At 26.7% G+C, this 19,966-nt stretch overlaps 1 protein-coding gene across 10 annotated transcripts in view; it reads right to left on the bottom strand.

Moving 5' to 3' along the window:
- Positions 1–307: 307 nt before the first annotated feature.
- The window catches only part of LOC100197594 (uncharacterized), a 137,502-nt gene continuing 117,843 nt past the window's right edge, over positions 308–19,966 (bottom strand). For 4 of the 10 annotated variants that reach the window (XM_065793683.1, XM_065793682.1, XM_065793691.1 and 1 more), the window contains exons 21-27: positions 18,858–19,013; positions 18,468–18,554; positions 15,864–15,926; positions 15,670–15,759; positions 8,844–9,036; positions 8,042–8,146; positions 7,583–7,930 (exon numbers count right to left, since the gene is read on the bottom strand). In XM_065793683.1, the coding sequence (XP_065649755.1) occupies positions 7,647–7,930; positions 8,042–8,146; positions 8,844–9,036; positions 15,670–15,759; positions 15,864–15,926; positions 18,468–18,554; positions 18,858–19,013 (978 nt within the window). In that variant the 3' untranslated portion in view covers positions 7,583–7,646. Of the gene's footprint in view, positions 512–2,789; positions 2,878–5,628; positions 5,801–7,582; positions 7,931–8,041; positions 8,147–8,843; positions 9,037–15,669; positions 15,760–15,863; positions 15,927–18,467; positions 18,555–18,857; positions 19,014–19,966 lie in introns of those variants that run through there. The other 6 variants (XM_065793685.1, XM_065793684.1, XM_065793689.1 and 3 more) reach the window with 4 other exon arrangements.

The following is a 19,966-nucleotide window of genomic DNA, read 5'->3' on the forward strand; positions in this document are numbered from 1 at the left end:
TTAGCTCGCTTTTTTTTTTTTTGACGCTCCGGAAAAACACCGAGCAATTTTTTTTTTTAAACGAATGCAACTTAAAAATGTGACCTAAATTCATACTCTTTAAAACTTTAATATTTATAAAACAATGCGTTAGATTTAGATTACAATGCATCAAGTTAGAGGATCTGACAAAATAGTTTAAAGAGAATGCATTTTTGGGCGCAACTCGTTATTTTTTAAATGACGCACGGAACTTTGTTTGTTGACAATCCTGATATTGCTAATCAGAGTTATTTGATATTTAAAACCAATATGATAAAGCATTTTCCAACCAAAAAAATTTATTTAAAAACGTCTTTTTTTTTATTCAATTATAAAGATTTTAAAAATGATGGGCTGTACTAAGTAATTAATAAAATTAAAAAAAAATTAAAAAAAAGTATATGGCGCATTATTATAACTATGCGATGTCTTTTATAAAAATGACGTCCTTAGGATTTCATAAGAAAATGATCTCCATAATACCATGCATCTAAAAATAATTAGAACACGTGATCTATTTTAGACTATAGTTTTTTTTTATAAATATAACAAGATTTTTTAAATAACCAATTTAGATTTAAAAAGAACCATTCTACTGATGAGGCAATTATTGTTTTTCATAATTATTTTCAAATTTTGTTTAAAATATTCAAGTATTCGATAAAAATAAATATAAGTTACAGGTATAGGTACCGCAAAAACACCAAAAAAAGCACATCTCAATAAATTTTTTATTATTTGCTTTTGAGAAAAACTGTTTTGAATGTGTTTAGAGTTGCTTAAAGTTCTTCCCAGCTAGTTTGATTAATTTTTAAGAAATAGTTTTGTTGTTATTGTTAACTGAACTTTTGTTGTTTTTTGTATGTGTACCTCAAAAACCGCATTCAATTTATCGATTGTATCTCTGCAGCTAGTGAACCTATGAAGCTGAAATTTGGCGTGTCCTAATATTATTTGATCTGCTTTAAATAAAACCAGTTACTGCTAACTTAATCTTGGAGGAAATACCCGTATAGCCCATAAAATGTTATTTTAAAAACAACATTGTTGTTTTTAAAATAACATTTTATGGGCTATACATGTGTTCTCGCTTTTTACTATGATTATATTTGATTCTATGTAACCTTTTGATTCTAAAGATGTCATTGCAGTGTTTTAAACAAAGTTTGCATCGTGTTTTTAACGTATTAAAAATCAATAACATTTTTAGAACATAATAATTGCAAGAATTTATTAAAACTTACTTTGTGTTTGAACCTAGAGCAAAATCTAAGTTTTTACTTGAAAGTTGTTTTTTAGTATTTAGATATGTTCTATAAGCGACTAATGTACTCTAAAATGTTTAACGATAATTTTTTTAATTAAATAGAGTTAGAAAAAAATAACATGGAAAATGAAGCCAAATTTTCAGCTCTGACAGGAAAAATTACAATCTATTTGTGGAAAAAGTAAGCCTGAGGCATCAATCGGGAGAAAGTTAACTTTATGCAACAAGATAAATTTGAGCGAGCTGCTGCATGCATTCATAAAGAAGAACCAGCGTCAACTTCTTTCAAAAAACCTGAATCAACCATTTCGTCACCAGTTGGTAAAAGGAAAGGTTCGGCAAGTTACTGGAAAGATAAGTTTGACAAGTCTCAAATCTTGATTAGAGAAATGGCTGAGAAAAGCCTCCAATTAGAAAATATTCCTGATCTGCTAACTATTAAGAAAATCAAACCAAACCTTGAAAAAATATCTACTCGTGTTACTCAGGTCTATGGTTCAATGCGTGCTAAAGTGAAAGATATAAAAGAAGAGAAGCGACGAAAGATACAGCAAAAGAGGGAAGCCAAAAGAAAGAAAAAACTAAAGAAAAATTTATTAAATGTTAAGTTGAATGTTTTTGCAAACAAAGGAAATCTCAAGCTTTTGGCCTAAAGCAATGTCCTAATTCTCTTGATGTTCTCCGTTCAATTTGCAGCAAAGTGAGTTGCAGAGTTGATGGTGTTAAACCGGTTATGCTTTTACTAGCAAATCAGCACTTCTCCACATCTAAAAGACTGATATACTACTATTATAACGAATGCAACGGCAATAAATAATCTTTTTTTGAATTAAAGTAATCAGTTAAAGTACTATTTTATTTATCTATTTTATCTTAACATTGTTATAATAACCTATTGTTATAATAATTTAATAAAGTCTGCAGCCATTTTAGATGTCTGTGTTATTACTGCTGTGTTCAAATATTGTTTTTAAGAGAAATATATATTATTTTCTTTAAAAAAAATCAAATACAATGGTAATTTATTGTTGTTGTTTTTTATTTCAAAACATAGTCTAAAAAGTGAATTCTATAAAATGTACCCCAAAAACAACAATAATACTTCCTTTCTTTTTGAGGGTGTTATAAAGATTTAAAACTACTTGAGAAAAAAAAGTATTTTTTTAGTATCTAGTTACAATCCATAGGTAATAGAAAAACTATATTTTGCTAACTTATTCTCTGATACGACTTCTAGGCTCCTACAAAACAATAAAAACTACACACTTTCATAATTGAAATTTTTACTCTGGTGCAAATACCAAAGTATTTAACAAATAAAAAAACACTAAAGCTTTAATTTATAGGCTGACATACTAGCTAACATAATATATCAAGTTTTTTGAATCCTGAATTTTTCTACATCCTAGGTCACTTAAGCCAACATTGTGGTTTTTGCGGTACGGTTGTTTTTGCGGTACGTATACCTGTAGACGTATTTATAATCTTAACAAGACATGTGACAGTATTAACCATTTTATTTAAAATAAATTTATTTTTAGCTTATATTAATTTTTTTTGCTAATGATACAAATCTACTTTATGTTTATCTTTAAGGTGGTACATACCCATAAAATCAAAAAATAAGAATAACAAAATGCACAACAATTTACTATTTTTTATTTTATTCAAAACAAAATAATTTGAAAAAATTTTATTAAAAAAATAGTTGATCGAGCCTTTTTGCCTTGATTAATACTAAAAAAAGGGTTATTTTATGACATTTTGTAAACATAAAATCTGGAAAACTAAAAGAGTTTGAGATTTCAAATTTTTACCAGTTCTTTATTGTATAGAAATGCAGGAGTTGAACCAAAACTAAGTCATAATATAAAATATTTCAAAAGATATTGATATTTGTTACTGATTGACATTATTTTGTATAGTAATTGCTCATAAAAAGTGCCATAACATTTTTATTTTTTTGTATCAAACATTAGTTTTGGTTCACCTCCTGCTATTAAAACTAAAGAATGTACTGTGAAAATTTCAACCTAAAAGCTTATGTGGATCTTGAAATATCATGTTTTAAAGTTAACAAAATCGCTAAAAATTAAATACTGAGAAAAACACAAAAATAAAATTAAACTAACAAAAACATTATGATTTTATTAATATGAGCCTGCTGAATAAGCTGGGATTATGTCATTTTCCTTCTCTTTATCCAAGAATCCTTTTCTGATAGCTCTTAATTTTTTTCTCATCTTTATGCCTTTGGTTGATGACTTTTTCTGAATGTTCTTTATGCGGTCTGTATCACTTTTTCTAAACGCATTTAGCATAAACTTTGAAACTGGCAATCCAAGTACTTGTATTATTGGTGTTAAACCAGATTTACCATCATTAAATTCAATAACAGCAGAGCAAATACCTATTTCAAGAAGTTTTCTAGATACAAAAATCTCCTTAGGACATTTTTTCCACACCATACTGTTTAAGCATTCGTTTCTATTTTGAGTTTGGCCATGCAAACATTTTAACAACAACAAATCTGTTGTTAAGTCATGCCAAACTGGAATTAATAAATCTTTAATTGCAATTGGAAGGCTCAAGTTTTTTTTATAGGTTTTGTTACCTGTTATTTTGTCAGCCTGCCATAAACACCAGCTATCTTTGTTGCGTGGACAAAACTGATGACGAACATTTTCATCAAAAAAGTTTGTATTGTGAAACAATGTTGCCCATATAGATTTTTTCATTAAATAAATGTTACCAATATTTTGCCTAACAGCCCTACCAAAATAATTTTGAAGAGTATTGATAGCTTTTTCACTGAGTCTACCTAATCCTGAGACACCTTTTCCATCAGATAACTTTTTATTTTTATGAGTTATACGAATATTTCTGCAACGAGTACCTACACGTTTTTGAATGTGTCCAATACATTCCAGCTTGGTAATTAAAATCTCTCCATAAGGTTTAGATAATTGTACTTGATTAAATGATGTAGTGTCGCCATCACCAATGTATTCGGTATACATAAGATTATTTTCAGATATGGAACGAGAAAACATTTTAACAGCCCCAATAGCTTCCATGGAACCAGAGCTACCTGCATGATTTGTTTGGCAAACATGATTGAGTTTCCAGTTTACATATTGAGGAGATTGTTTTTTATGTTTCCACATCGCACAACTATGACACTTTTTTGAAAGGACGTCATAGTCTAAACACTTTCCGTTATTAGTTGAAATGATAGAGACAATACCGTTTAGCGAGGTGTGTCCTCTCTTCTGCCATGAACCGTCAACAGAAACTGTACAGGTCATTGTTTCATCACTTTTCTGTTCTCTTAGTTTTGCTGTTTCCATGGCTGCTTTAGTCATAGATGCTTTACAAACACTAGTATATATAGCATGCAAAACATTAATAATACTATTATAGGCTTTTAAAGAAATAGGTGGTGGCATATTTAATAATGATGTAAAAGATTTAATGGCTCTATGTCCTCTACCAATTTCTCTAAATGCTATCACCATTTGAACATTGGTTGCAAATAATTTATTGCTACTATATTTAGTGACATTGTTTTTGTTTTGAACATAAGAGATACTCTTTGAAGTTTTAAAAGTTTGATGCCATCGACAAGAACTTGAGGCACATGATAGTTTTAGTTCTAAACAAAATCCTTGTCGCTTAATTTCATTATTTTCAACTTTAATATTATTTCCACAGTCAGAGCAACTAGCTATCTCTTCAACTAAAGATTTCAATAAACCAAAATTAATAATAATGTTATAATCATCTTTGTCTTCAAGAATTATTGGGTTGAATTTTATTTTTCCTGAACTAGAGTTACTTGCTGATTGTAAAGAACCAGGTACAAAGTTTTGTTTATTTGTTAAATGATCTTCTCTTTTTTGTGTGTACTGGTTACAAGCAAATGATCTCTTTTTATTTCTAGAATGTGTTCTTGGCATATTGTTTATTCAACGTTGTCAATAAAAGTGTAATAATAACATATAAACAGAGTATGGATTTGCACGCTTTACAAGTCTAAAACTAAACTAAATTGTAATTTCAAAGTATGACTAATAGCTTTAACTTAACAAGCAGCTAAAGAATTTATCATCGTCAAAAACTGATCATTAATATAACTTTAAAACCAAGTCAGAGGATGGTTGCTAAGGGCGTTGCTATGTCAGAAAAAATAACTTGTCTTAAAAAAGGTGCTTATTTCACTATTTATGTTTAAAATGTTAAAAAAATAACTTTAAAAATGCATTCCTCGTAAAATTTTACGTCTACTTTGATAATAATAATTTTTTTCAAAATTTCAATAAATTAAGGGTATGTACCACCTTAAGTAAAAAAGTTGTTTACTTTAGTTAACATGGAACTCTTAAAACCTACAGAATGGTTTACGACAAACATATTAATAACTGAACTAACACAGAATTTACTTTTTCCATCGCTTCCTTAAGCACAATAGAATTACGTTAAAACTCCCGATACATCGAATTTGCAGTCACACTATAAAAAGACAACAATTAATAAACTTTCTAGGCACATTCCTTGATGAAAACAAAAGTTTTCATCAAAGAGTGCGTCTACAAAGGGGCAATTTGTGTGTTTGTGGGGAGGGGGAGGAAATCGCTCCTGTTTACCAATTAAACAACTATACTCTCTTAGTTTTTATGTACCAAGTTATTATAAAAAAAAACATTCAAGGTAAATTTTTTTTTTTGCGACATCTGAGTTTTATATCTCTTTTAGAGGATCAAAAGTATGGAATTCTTAAGGGGGCATCTATAAAGTACGTACGCACTTTTTTCATTACAAATTCTTAATTCGATAAAAATTTCAAATGATATAATTAAATATTTGACTTATTTAGATGAACAATTATTCATATTTTAGATAAAACTATTACAATGCAAAATAAAGCAAATTAATAAGCATTAAAATATCCAAAACTTGCAAAATAATTTAATTAAATGTTTAATAGAACAAAAAATCAAAATAAATTCTAAATTTCTTCCATCGAGAAGTACATATCAAGTAGTATATAAAAAAATGAAATCAAATTAAAAGAATAAGTTGAGGCATTTACGAAGCACAAAACTTGTTAAAAAGTTAATATATCATAATGTATTATATATATATATATATATATATATATATATATATATATATATATATATATATATATATATATATATATATATATATATATATATATATATATATATATATATATATATATATATATATATATAGACCAGGTGAATAATAATGAGCAATTGTTTTTACTCAGTAATTGGTCAGCTTTACGCGAATAAAAAATTCATCAGTTTTGCTCAAATTTTTGTTCACGTAAAGTTAACTCAGGAATTGCTCGGCTTTACTGAACAAAAACTTTAGCGAAATTCCTGAAACTTTTATTCACCCGGCCTTATATATGTGTGTGTGTGTGTATATATATATATATATATATACACACACACAAGGCCGTTGACAACTTTTTTAGATGTTAGAAGTTAAACAACTTTGAGACATGAAGAAAACTCCATATTTGAGTATGTTCATATATATGAGGAAAGAGGATGCTATGCAAAAAAATGCGGTGATTGGAGACAGGAACAAAAAATACCTTAAAACGTTAGCTCCCCCAGCCCCAAATATAAGGGCAACTAGTCAAAGTTGTTATTTTTTTCAATCTTAAACTTAATTTATATTCATCGACGAATTTTAAATTTGATTCAAGAATCTCTTGTTGTTCGGCTTTTATGACCTTATAAAGTTTACAGCCTCAAATTGAGGGGGTGTAAATTTTACATGGTTATAATTTCAGAACACTAACAGAATAATAAATAAAATTCAAAATCTGTCGATGAATACAAATTTAGTGAATGATTACAAAAAAAAAAAAAAAAAAAAAAAAAAAATTTTTAACTCATTGCCCTCATATTTGGGGCTGGGGGGCTAACGTTTTAGGGTGTTTGTTGTTCATATCTATAAGATACCCAAATATGGAGTTTTTTTATGTTTTAAAATTGATTAGCTCAAACATCTAAAAAAGTTGTCTACGGCCTTGTTTGTATATATATATATATATATATATATATATATATATATATATATATATATATATATATATATATATATATATATATATATATTATATATATTTATATATATATATATAATATATATAAAATACTTTAATAATATTATTAATTATTTGTTATAATACTATTATTACGTAAATGTTACAAACATGAAAAAATTTTCTTGAAGAAAAAACGAATAGAATCGTTAATAATACTATTTATAGTAATAGTACTATTTATGTTATAAAACTATTATTACATAAATATTACATACATGAAAACAATTTCTTAAAAAAAAAAGGAATAGAATCTTTACTTGCTTTTGATTTCAAATGAAGATCTTCAGTCTTATTATATTTATTATAGTTTGAAAGTATTTTCGAAATGTCATCCATAAACACATGTATCCAAAATTTGTGTTTTCTAGCTATACGATGTAAGGTACCGTAAAAGTGTATTTTACTTATATGTTCTTCTTTTTTTGAAGTAAATTTATAAGTGAAGGCTTGAGTAAATCTTAATTCGTCATTAAAATTACATCCATTTGTAGCTAAAACAAAATAATTCAACCTATTTCTTTTTTTAAAACAAGTAAATTTTAAATAAAACTAATTGAATATGTTCATTGCTTAGCAACAACAAGAAACAAAAATAATCATACTTAATGATTCAGAAGCGAAAGTAGGACTAATAAGAGATGAGCTGCAATTAGTTGCTGGTTCATTTTGCACTCTGACAATGATTTTCTTTGACAGAAAAGATCGTCCTAAAATTAAAATAAATTTTAAATAATAGAAATAAATAGGAAATTATTAAACGTGATTGTTTTCTATTGGTTGAAAATAATGCTACTGTACCCAAGAAACATAATTCTCTAATAAAGATAGATATAAATTTTTTTTTAAACTTTATTCCTAATAGCCTATTTTTAACACAAAAATAAAAAAACAATTTTGCATCTCCCTTCGGATCTAACGAACTTTTATTTGTAAAATCAAAAAGTGTCTTAAAAACTAAAATGATTAAAATTATACTATATTGTCAGCTAAGCACCCACGCCTGATAGCTCTCTTTTTGAAATTTGGTTTGATAATTTTTAATGAGATACGGTACGAAACAATAATTATTGTTTCAACCATTTTAATGAAACAAAAAAAATTTTGTATTTTTCCAAAGCTACAAAAATATATTTCGCTTTGTTCTGCATTTTACATTACAACATTAAAATTCTTTCGTTTCGTATCAGTTTTTCCAAAACAAAATAAAACTTTTTGATTCATTACTTAATTTTAGTTTCAATAAAACAATATTTTTACTGTTTTGGCTCGTACTCAGTATTAATCTTGTAACTTGATCAGTTTAAAAAAAAAAAAAATTACTAAATTTAGTTTTAAATCGTCAAATTATTTTATTTAAACCAATAAAATTTGAAACCTTAATAATACAAAAATTAGTAATCTTACCAATCATACAAAATTCAAAATCAGTGTGTGTCATGCAACTTTCACCATTTTCTTCATCTTTCTGCCTTTGCAAAACATTAAGCCATTTCACATTTAAACGCAATTTTTCTTTAAACTCTTGAGCAGTGAATTTTTTAGGAAGAGAATTTTTTAAATTTAAAATCACTTCTTCATATGTTACAACATCTTGAAACTAGAGAAATAATAAAAAATAGAGAAATATCAATAAATAATAAAGTTTTACATAAATCAACTCTTTACTAATCCATACTGTATAGTAAATGTTCTTCATATATATATGTATATATGAAGAACATTTGAAACATAAATTTTTGCTTATGTAAAATGTACAAATACAATAAAATTAGTAAAAATATACATGCAAATTGTATACATATCTATAAAATCTCATATGTCTTAATAGAAAATAAAAGAACATTTATTTTTAATAATCATTTTTTAAATATAAGAGCATAAAATAAACTAATTTTAACTTGTTTATTCAGAAATCAATAATATTTATAATAAATTAAATCTATAAAGAATAAAATGTTTATAATATATCAATGAAGAGGTACAGCACCATGTATCTCTATGCTGACAAATGTGTCACTCAAAAAACAGTGTGTCGAAGCTTATGCTGTTAGTGCCTCAAATCAGCTTTTAAATGCGTCAGTTATAAAGGCATTAACAATGCTTGATGGCAGAGCATTCCATGCTTTAACTATGCAGTGTGGTCTAAGGTATGTTTTGAAAAGATCTTTCTAAAGTTTGAAAGATTTCTTTAAGTGCTTAACTTAAGAAATCTTTTGCATGTAAAAACTGGATAAAAATCCAGTATTTAACATGCGGTTAGCCATTGTCACTTGGGTATTAAAAAAACTCATACCAAAACTAATTGTTAGAAAGTTCCAAAACTTTTTCTGAAAAAAATGTCTTCATATCTTTTTTCAAAAATGTTTTAGACAAGTACTTTAGTTTGCAAATATTTATAAAATATCTGTAAAATATCGCAGAAAAAGTAAAATTCTTTAGTGAAAAAAAATCTTAAGAAGATCACTGGTAAAAGGAAAAAAAAATCATTTTAAAAAATTCCATGAATTTTCCATGACTTTAAACAAAAATTAATAAACTCCATGATATTTTCCATGACCAAATAAAATTCCATAACATTTCCATGATTTCCATGACCAGTGGTCATCCTGAAATTAAGTAACATTTAATTATTGCATAGAGAACATAATTAAAAAGAGAGAGAGAGTTAAGATCCATTTGCATAAATGCAAAGAAATAAAAAAGCGCTAATAATTTTGCTGAATTTAGTTTATTTGAAGTATTTAGGAAAATATCTGAATGAAGTAATTAGAGATATATTAGTTTTAGAGTCAAAGACATCTGCAGCACCATATGAGGAATGGACTTGCAAAACCTGATAAAATCTGACTTGCGCACACCACTGGATAGCTCTTGTAATTTTGCATCAGGAAAATGATATCACATCTTTCATATAAAGACAGAAATATTAAAATTAATGCATGGAAAGATACAGCATAAATTTATTGCTGTATGTTTTTATTGCTATAGTTGTAAAAAAAAATTTATATTCGTTTTAAATCTGATTCTGCAGATTAGGATTTACCAATATCTGTTCAAAACATTGTTTTATTAATATGCATACAATAGTGTTTCAATTACAACTGCATAACAAACAGATTTTCTGAAAACAGTTTTTGCCAATTATCTCAAAATGACAAAAAAGTGAATTATCAGGTTTTGCAAGTCCACTCCTCATATAAGCTTAATCAGTCAGAAGATAAGGAGCAAGTTTGTTTATGCTTTATTATTGATTCTTTTTATTTGTCGATTGTTCAGTCAACTGCAATGACGGCGCAACAGCAAACATCCATTTCTAAATTTTGTTACTACAACAACATGTAAATAAAAAGATGAATGGATTTGTAAATTGCATGGTTTTTTCAGAAAATATACCATTTAACATAGTAGAAAATGTTGAATTTACCAAGCTGCTTAAAAAACTTAGACCTAAATATGAGCCATCAAATAGAAAACGGATATCTTAAGAACTCTTAGTAAAGGTAAATGAAAAAGTAACTAATTTAATAATAAACGATCTTGCTGATGAATGCGCTGTTTAAGATGTTTGGAGCGACCCTAATTTAAGATGCTTGGAATACAGTCAGTATCCTATGATCCTATAATTGCTCATAGTATCCAAATGAAGTAAACTCTCATTTGAGCAGTTGTTACTGGAAACCAATCAAAGGCTGTAAAGGGTGCAATCAAAATTGCAAAAGAAACATTCAATAAAGATGTAAGTGTTAGATAGCTGTTTTATTTAAAGTCTGTATCCTTTTTAGGTATTTATACAGTGGCGAGCAAAATAATAGGTGCGAACCAAAAAATTAACAAATACGAGAATATCTTTGAAACAAATAAAAAAAAAATTTGAATTTTTATTAGAACTTTTATTTTATTACATAAATAAACAGAAATTAATAAAAATTAAGTTATCAAATATATATAATATATTTTAATTTAAAAAAAATAAATTCCTCACCGAGCAAAATAATAGGTGTAAAATAAAAAATGAAGATGGAAGTCAATAGAGTTGCAAATTATTATTATTTTGTTGCATACCCTTTATTTTTTAATACTTCCGTGCATCTTGACGGCATTGAATCCACTAGTTTTCTGCAAACTTCTACAGGAATGCTGTACCAAGCCTCCTGGAGCATCATCCACAGTTCATTTCTGTTTTTTGGATTTTGTCCAGAAATTTTAAGTTTTAACTGCCTCCATAAATTTTCAATAGGATTTAGATCCGGTAACTGAGGTGGCCATTCTAAAACTTTTACATTATTGGTTGTAAACCACTCTTTCGCAGCTTTGGATGTATGTTTTGGGTTGCAGTCCTGTTGGAAATGCCAAATTATCGGCATATTTTCTTCCGCAAATGGCAACATGACATTATTTAGTATGTCTACGTATGTATATTGGGTCATAATATCTTTGATCCAAAAAAGTGGCCCCACACCGTACCAGGAAAAGCAACCCCACACCATTATATTTCCTCCGCCGTGTTTTACTGTTTTCGCAGTGAAGCGAGGTGAAAGTTCTTTCTTTGATGGTCTTCTTACATACTGTTTTCCATCAGAATTAAATAAATTAATCTTAGTTTCATCACTCCACAAAATATTACGCCATTTTTTGGTCATATCTGGTCCCTGCCAAGCAATATGATTTTTCGCAAAAATTTTTCTTTTCATAATGTTCTTTCTACCAAGTAATGGTACTTTCCTCGGAGTTCGAGCTGGCAACTTACTTTCTAAAAGCCTTCTTCTAACTGTCCAAACACTAATATTTTCATTAATTTCATTTAAAATTTTTGTTGCTGGCTTGAATGGGTCTTTTTTTGAAATAATTGTAATGTGATCATCCGTACGCTGACACGTTTTGCGTGGTCTTCCCTATTCTCACGTGATTTTTCTGGTTTTAAGGCATTTGTAACTTTATTTTGAGAACATCCCATCGTAACTGAAATTTCCTTGTAAGTTTTTCCTTTTTTTTATAATTTCTAATAAGTTTTCTTTCTATCGCTGTGCAATGTTTTCCTCGTCCCATTTTATATCTAATTCTAATTCAATACAAATATGATATGTTATTATTTTATATAAGTTGCATAAATATTGACCTTACCTTTATACCAACAACAAATAAAAATAATAAAATGTTTTTAATCCTACAGCAAACAGGTTAAAATAAACACACACCTATTATTTTGCTCCACCAAATTTGTAGGTTAAATATATAAATAGGGTATTCCCCTCATAAATTTGTAAGAAATTGGAAATATACTGCTCTCTGTTATAATAAAATAAGCATAGTTTGTGTAGCAATCAGTTCCTAGATCTCACTTTATAAAATATACTGTAAAATGTCAATTTAAGTGAAATTTATTATTCACACCTATTATTTTGCTTGCCACTGTATATACACTGACAATGAAAATAAAATATCTAAAATGATAAAACATTTGTTGATAACATATGGTTGCTCCACTTATTTTTTAAATATGGTTAAAAATATCTCACCTAAATCTATAACAAAGCATATTATAGCAATTCATAAATATTTTTATCATCATCACCACACGTATGTACTAAATTCTATATTGTTATTAACTTACTGATCAAATTCTTTGATAAGATGCTATGGAATAAAACAGCTGAGTTAATGATATAGGTCTAAATAATAATTATGGCAAAAGCAATCCTAGCTCTTTTTCAACAAAATTATTATTTTTATTTATTTGTTAAGTTTTCAATTTGTCAATACAGAGAGAAGCAATAAATTCAAATGCTCATCTGAAAATTGTAGGTGTTGCATTAGGTAAGGTTAATGACATTATTAACTAGATGTTTTAAATACGATTATAATAAATATATTAAAACTACTTATTTCTCCCACCATGCCATTATAAATAATTTACATAACTATAAACTAAATTGTTGTGTTTTCTATAATTGCAGGCAGATACTACATCTTTATCTGAAACAATTGAGTTTTGATGAAGCCTCCTATGTATGATGAAAAGACTCCTCCTATGTATGATGAAAAGACTCTGTTCAAAGTTTAAAATGCATGTGATCAAATTTAAATAAAAACAGATATAAAATTTTCGTTTAAGTTTACTACTATTATAACTTTACTTAAGAAGAACATTGGATAGAAGTTAAGAAGAAGAAGCTGAGAAATGGTTGAATGAAGCCATATTTATGTCCAGCTACAATGCATATAAGCTAATTGTTTCCCAACATAATTATTCAGTAATAATGTAAATAGCACAACATCAGCAATAAATTGTAGAATTGTAGAAATGAAGGAATTTAAGTCTTTCTGATTGCATGAAAATTTTGAAAAATTTTTACAGCAGTTGCACACTTATCCAACTAGTACATAGAAAAAGTTGAAATGCTTGTAAGAATTCACAGACATTAAGATTAAGATGCACAATTGCTGATGACTAAATTGTTAGATGACTTTAATTTAAATTTTCAAGTTTGAATATTACTGCTCCAAACAAAATTAAAAAAAGAAATCTTATTTATGAGTCACTAAACTTCTTATTTTATTACCATTAGAACAATTGTTGAGCAACATCAAATCTTGAGTGTTTATGGAAATTAATTTATGAATGAAAAAATTATAAATAAGTAAAAATTTGAGACTAAAAACCCCGCAAGTTGGGTTTTTGGGTTTGAGTTTTTGGGTATCAAACTTGGTTAGCAGACTTTTTCTCAAAAGAACTCTTAAAATTAGGACCTCTGGTAAAAATAAATAGAACCCAAACAAGAGAATAATTTTATTTCAATAGAGTCTATTAAAAGTTTTTAAAAGGTCTAAATATATAGTTTAAATATAAAAATAAACTCAGTTTACACCAAATTGATTAGGTCATATTTCAAAACTCTGGAATATCTTCCTGAAAATATGATCAAAATATCTAGAAAACATTTTTCTTTATCTTTACCTATTTCTGTTAAATCTGACCTTATTATCTGGTTTATTTTGATGGATTCTAAAACGTCTAGAGAGTCAAAAAATACACTTAAGCAATTTTTAATATAATTAATATTCAATAATTTATATTTAATATAAAGAGTACACATATTTTAAATTTTCATAATAAAATATAAAATGTAATACAAAGTATAAAATTTATTTAAAATATTCCCCTTCCCTCCAGGTGAAAACTGTTGCCGCAATCCTTAAATTTCTACTTTTACAACTTTTAAACTTTTATTTGTACATACACTGACAAATCGGTTTTAGACGCGGTAAGTTTATCTATTTCTTAAAAATGTCATAATTTGAAAAAAAAAAAAGTTTGTTTATAAAAAAATGTTGTGTACACTTAAATCAGTAATTTATGTTTTATTTACCAATATTCAATTTCATGTGACTGGTCAATCTTATGTTTTCTCTACTAAAATTCAATTTCATATGACTGCTCAATCATATGTTTTATCTATCGAAATTCCATCTTAAGCGACTGGTAAATCTTTTACAGTAATTGCTTTTTTATGCTTAATTAAACTTTCACTTTTTTGCATGAACATTAGTTCTTTCTGATTCTATTCCTGATCCATATAAATTACAGCTTTATAAGTCTTTAACTGATTCATATAATTTATAGCTTTATGAGTCTTCTGTTAATTTATATTCTTGCCTTTTTAACTATCTTATTTTTTTCCAAGTTATAGTATTGAGTACTTCCTTTGAAAGTGAGATAAATGAAATTCAAACATAATTTTTAGCTTAAATAGTGGTTGCTTGCAGTCATGTTGCAAGTAAATTTGTATAAAAAAAAAAAAGAAAAAAAAAGAAAACATGGTTTATTTTATATTTTGTTGATATATATAAGATGTTCATTATATTACATTTTAAAAATGAAGACACTGACAAAATATATTTAACTAAATGTTTAAAAAAATAAAACCCTCCAACTTTCCGGTCTAGAATTTACCAAAAATGCTCTATAGGATTAAGGAAACAAGGATGAAGAACTGAGCAGGTCATTCCATTACATTAATATCATTATTTTTTAAAAAATTTCTTTGTTGGATAGGCAGTGTGTTTTATCTAGTTGAAAAACCTGGTAAACTTTTATTCAGCAGGGAACTAATAAGTCCCTATTTAACAGAAATATTACCAAAATATTTCTTAAAATGTTTTATAAATTATGCTGTATTTAATTGAATTTAAACCAAAATCAAATCCTACAATTTGTATAAAATATGCTTACAAATTCATTGGTTTGGGACATTATTTGTAAATTTTGTCTCATAGGATTTATTTCGTCAAGAAGAATTTTTAAACGAAACATAATGATAACCTAAAATTAAAAAAAGCTATTTTATTTAAAAAATATAAATGAAAGAGATTTAAAGATTGTGTAAATATTATAAATAAAAAAATCTTAATAAACTAAAAATACACCTGTTTGTCCAATATCTTACTGTAAACATCGCCACCAATTTGTTTAAATATTTTTATTATTCTCTAAATTGAAATATTCATTTTTATTTTGTCTTTTTTTTAAATTTATTTATTTTTATCTATTGTATTGATTTATACATTATTAAGTTTAAAAACATCTAAAATTAAAACTTTCTTTTATATATAAAATTAATACTTATAAAGAAACAAATTGATACTTATGAATATTATTTACTTATCAATACAGTGACCAACTGTCCTCCTTTTTTGCCTGTTGTCCTCCATCCTCCTCTTTGAGCCAAATATTAAATTTCGTTCTTTTACAATATACTTTTACTATAAAGATTTTAGCTTGATAAACATCCCGCTTTGTTATGTAATTTTTTGTGAATTTGAGCAGCTTTTTATCTTAGAATAATTTTTGTCTGTTTAAAAATTCCGCGCTCGATTATTGCCTTATATTCGAATACGAATAGTTCAAAGTTTCAAAATTTTTTTTTGCATAAAAATTCTTATTTTTACTATACCTTTTAACTTTTTGCTCGTTTTTTTTTTAATATAAAATTAATTTATTAAAATAAATTTGAATATAAAATTAATTTTTTTAATATAAAATTAATTTTTTAATATAAAATTAATTTTTTAATATAAAATTAATTTTTTTGATATAAAATTAATTTTTTTAAAGAAATTTGAAGCAATTTATTAAATGTAAATAACTTAACAATAATTTAGCTTTTTTCATAATAATAAAGTGAGTCTTTAATTAATTATTAACTGAGTAATATAAAAAATTATTATTATTACTATTGTTTTTTTTCAAGATTTAAATGAATAACAAAAGAAAGTATTTTTTTTATGGATAAATTATAACAATCTTATAAGGAACTCAAACCAATAAAGTGACCATTAATGATGGTAATGAAGGAAAAACATCCCTAGATCTTCAATTAAATAGAGAAGACACAAAAAGTTTCAGTTCAGTGAAAAATTGTCAGTCTCAACAATTTTATGATTTCTTATAGTACAGAAAAGGAGAGAAATATATATGCAGCTTTACTCGTGTTGTCATATCAAACTGCTTTACACCATTTTAGTTTTCGATCATTTGACTGTACAACAAAACTAAATTTAGTAATCTTTAAAGATCCAGAAATTGCAAGAAGTGTACTTCTGGTTTGTACTAAAAGCCAGGAGATATTTAAGGGAATATTAGGTCCTCTGACAGTAGATATAACCAAGAAAGAATTTGAAAATGTCAATTTTTTAGGCGTGCAAACTGGTGGAAGTAACCATAAAAATTTGAAACTTTTTCGTATTGTGATTTGATATTTTAATCCAACTTAAAATGGGTTGACCCAAAAATTGATTTTTGGGTCAGCCCATTAAGGCTTTTTCATTAAAAACCGATTTAAAATCAATTTTTAATGAAAAAGCCTATTTCAGATTGGTTATTATTACATCTAGCAATCCATAGAGTTTTACAAATGTTTCCAGCTTTAAAAAGTTATTTTCTGTCACTAGAAAAGTCTCCAATAAATTAAAAAAAGTTTAAAAATCTTTTAAGTGAAGGCTATTTATTGTTGGTTCACTCACTATCATATGCATTTCAATAGAACGTACTTAGGTTGAAAGCAAATTCTAATTGCTTTATAAATAAAATAGAGATTTTGGAAGAAGTATAGATCTACTAAAAATTCATATTAAAGCTAAGTTCTTGCCCATTGGTGTACGCAATCTCCTAAAGAACAAAGAACTTCAACCAAACGAAATAATAAATTTCAAAGGTGATTCTTTTAGTAAGTATCAAAATGGTTTGGAGTATTTGAATTCATGAACCGTGCAGTTCCAACCATTTAAAACATTTTCCTGGATGTCCTTGTTCAAAAATGAACCAGTTTGGGAGCAAGTAAACAATAGAATTAAGTATTTAAAAGATAAAAATGTTTGCATAGACAAGGAAAAATGTCTTGTTTGCCAGTTTGTTAATTTAAAAATGCCAGTTTGTTAATTTTAAAAAGTTTTAAAAAGACAACCTATCGAAAGAGATTATTGATATAGACAAAAAATGGTTGCAATATTTCAAGACAATAATGGGGCTAGACAATTTTCGAAAATTCTAAAGATGATCCAATATATCCAGTATTTGCAATACTGGGTCACAATGTAACCATTAAAAAAATATTTAGTTAATTGAAGCTCAATGGACAGATGAAAGAAACAGAGGAGACAATTAAATTTATAACTACTGTGAAATTTAATTTCAACTTCAGTGATTGTACTGAATTTTTTAAGTATTTTAAAAACGAGTTTGAAATTTTGAAAAAAGTATCTATGACTGATAAATATGAACTTAAAAAATAAAAAAATATTAAATTTAATTAGTTTTTTGTTTTAAAAAAAAATGTCCTCCTTTTTACTAGGGTAAAGAAGTACAAGACCTCCTCTCAGTTCTTTGGCAGTTGATCACCCTAATAACTTATAAATATAACAAATAAAAACAGATAAAAAATAAGAAAAATTTTAATTATCTAATTATAGAATACTATACACTAATGGTATAAGCAATATCATTATTTATAAAAATTAGTATTTAATTCTTACATTTAATATCAATGCAAGGTTGTAAATTTTCGTTTGCATAGTCTTAGTTTTTTCCAACAGGATTCGATTTAAAACACCATGAAAAAACTATAATGTTAAATTGATGAAATGAATAACAACACAAAAATTTTATTGAGAAAAGTTTTAAAGATAAACTTTTTTTTGTTTGTTTGTTTTTTACGAATTTTATAATAGGTTTGGAATTTGTATAATTGATCAATTTAGATCAAATAATCAAATTCTTGTGCAAAAAAATAAAAATTGAATTTTTTATCAACATAGTTTTTAGTAATTATAAGTTTTCAGTTATCATATATTTTTTGGTACAGACATTAGCTTAGATACATTTTTTGAAAAATGTTTTTTGAGAACATATTTCTAAAGGTTTACCTTCTCAATACAGTCAAATAACTCCACCACAAACCTTTGCAAGCATGCTTGATACAAATTGTGTTTTAACATGTTTATTTGATCAGATAAGAAAAGTAAACATGTATCACTACTGGTTAAATTTTCATCAAACAAACAACAAAAAATTTCTTCTACCTGTCAGCGAAAAAAAAATTTTTTTAAACTAATAATAAGTTTTTAATTAAATTTTACAAAAAAACAACAACAACAACAAAAATAACTAATAAAACTTAATTGAACTACAATTTGGCATTAATGAGTGTGATTGCATAAATGAGTGTGATTGCATTAACGAGTGTGATTTGAAAATGAGTGTGATTTCATAAATGAGTGTGATTGCATAAGATTGTGCAGCAATCACTATTGGAATTACTACTCAATATTAAAACAAACTGTTTTAAATAAACTTCTATACTGCTTCGATCTAAAAAGTTATATTACTCAAGTGTTTTAATTTGCTATCTATACTGCAAGTATTATTTGAAGACAAACTTTTATTTCAAATAAAAAATGTATAATATCTTTATCATTTATATAAGAATTCATTTGTAGCCTTCAATATCCTTAGATGTGACTCACATTATTTTCTGATTATAAAAAAACAAATTTCAAACTTATACAGCTTAGCCAACTACAGCAGAACAATTACAGCCAACTACAGCAAAATAACTAGAGCCAACTACAGCAGAACAACTACAGCAGAACAACTACAGTAGAACAACTACAGTCAACTACAGCAGAACAACTACAGTCAACTACAGCAGAACAACTACAGCCAAATACAGCAGAACAACTACAGCCAACTACAGCAGAACAACTATAGCCAACTACAGCAGAACAACTACAGCAGAACAACTACAGTCAACTACAGCTATCAATATTAGCTGTAGTTGACTGTAGTATATTTTTAATTCAAAAAAAAAAATGTTTAATTCACACTTGTTAATAATTAGGGATGGCAATCCCGGGATCCTGAAATCCCAGGATTCCGTACTAATTGTTCGCCCCGAAATCCCGGGATTAGTCTCCAAAATTTCTCGGGAATTCGGGATTGTCTTAAAAATTTGTAATTAAGAAATTTAGACATC

Source organism: Hydra vulgaris, chromosome 03, assembly GCF_038396675.1.
Source record: "Hydra vulgaris chromosome 03, alternate assembly HydraT2T_AEP".
Taxonomy (NCBI): domain Eukaryota; kingdom Metazoa; phylum Cnidaria; class Hydrozoa; order Anthoathecata; family Hydridae; genus Hydra; species Hydra vulgaris.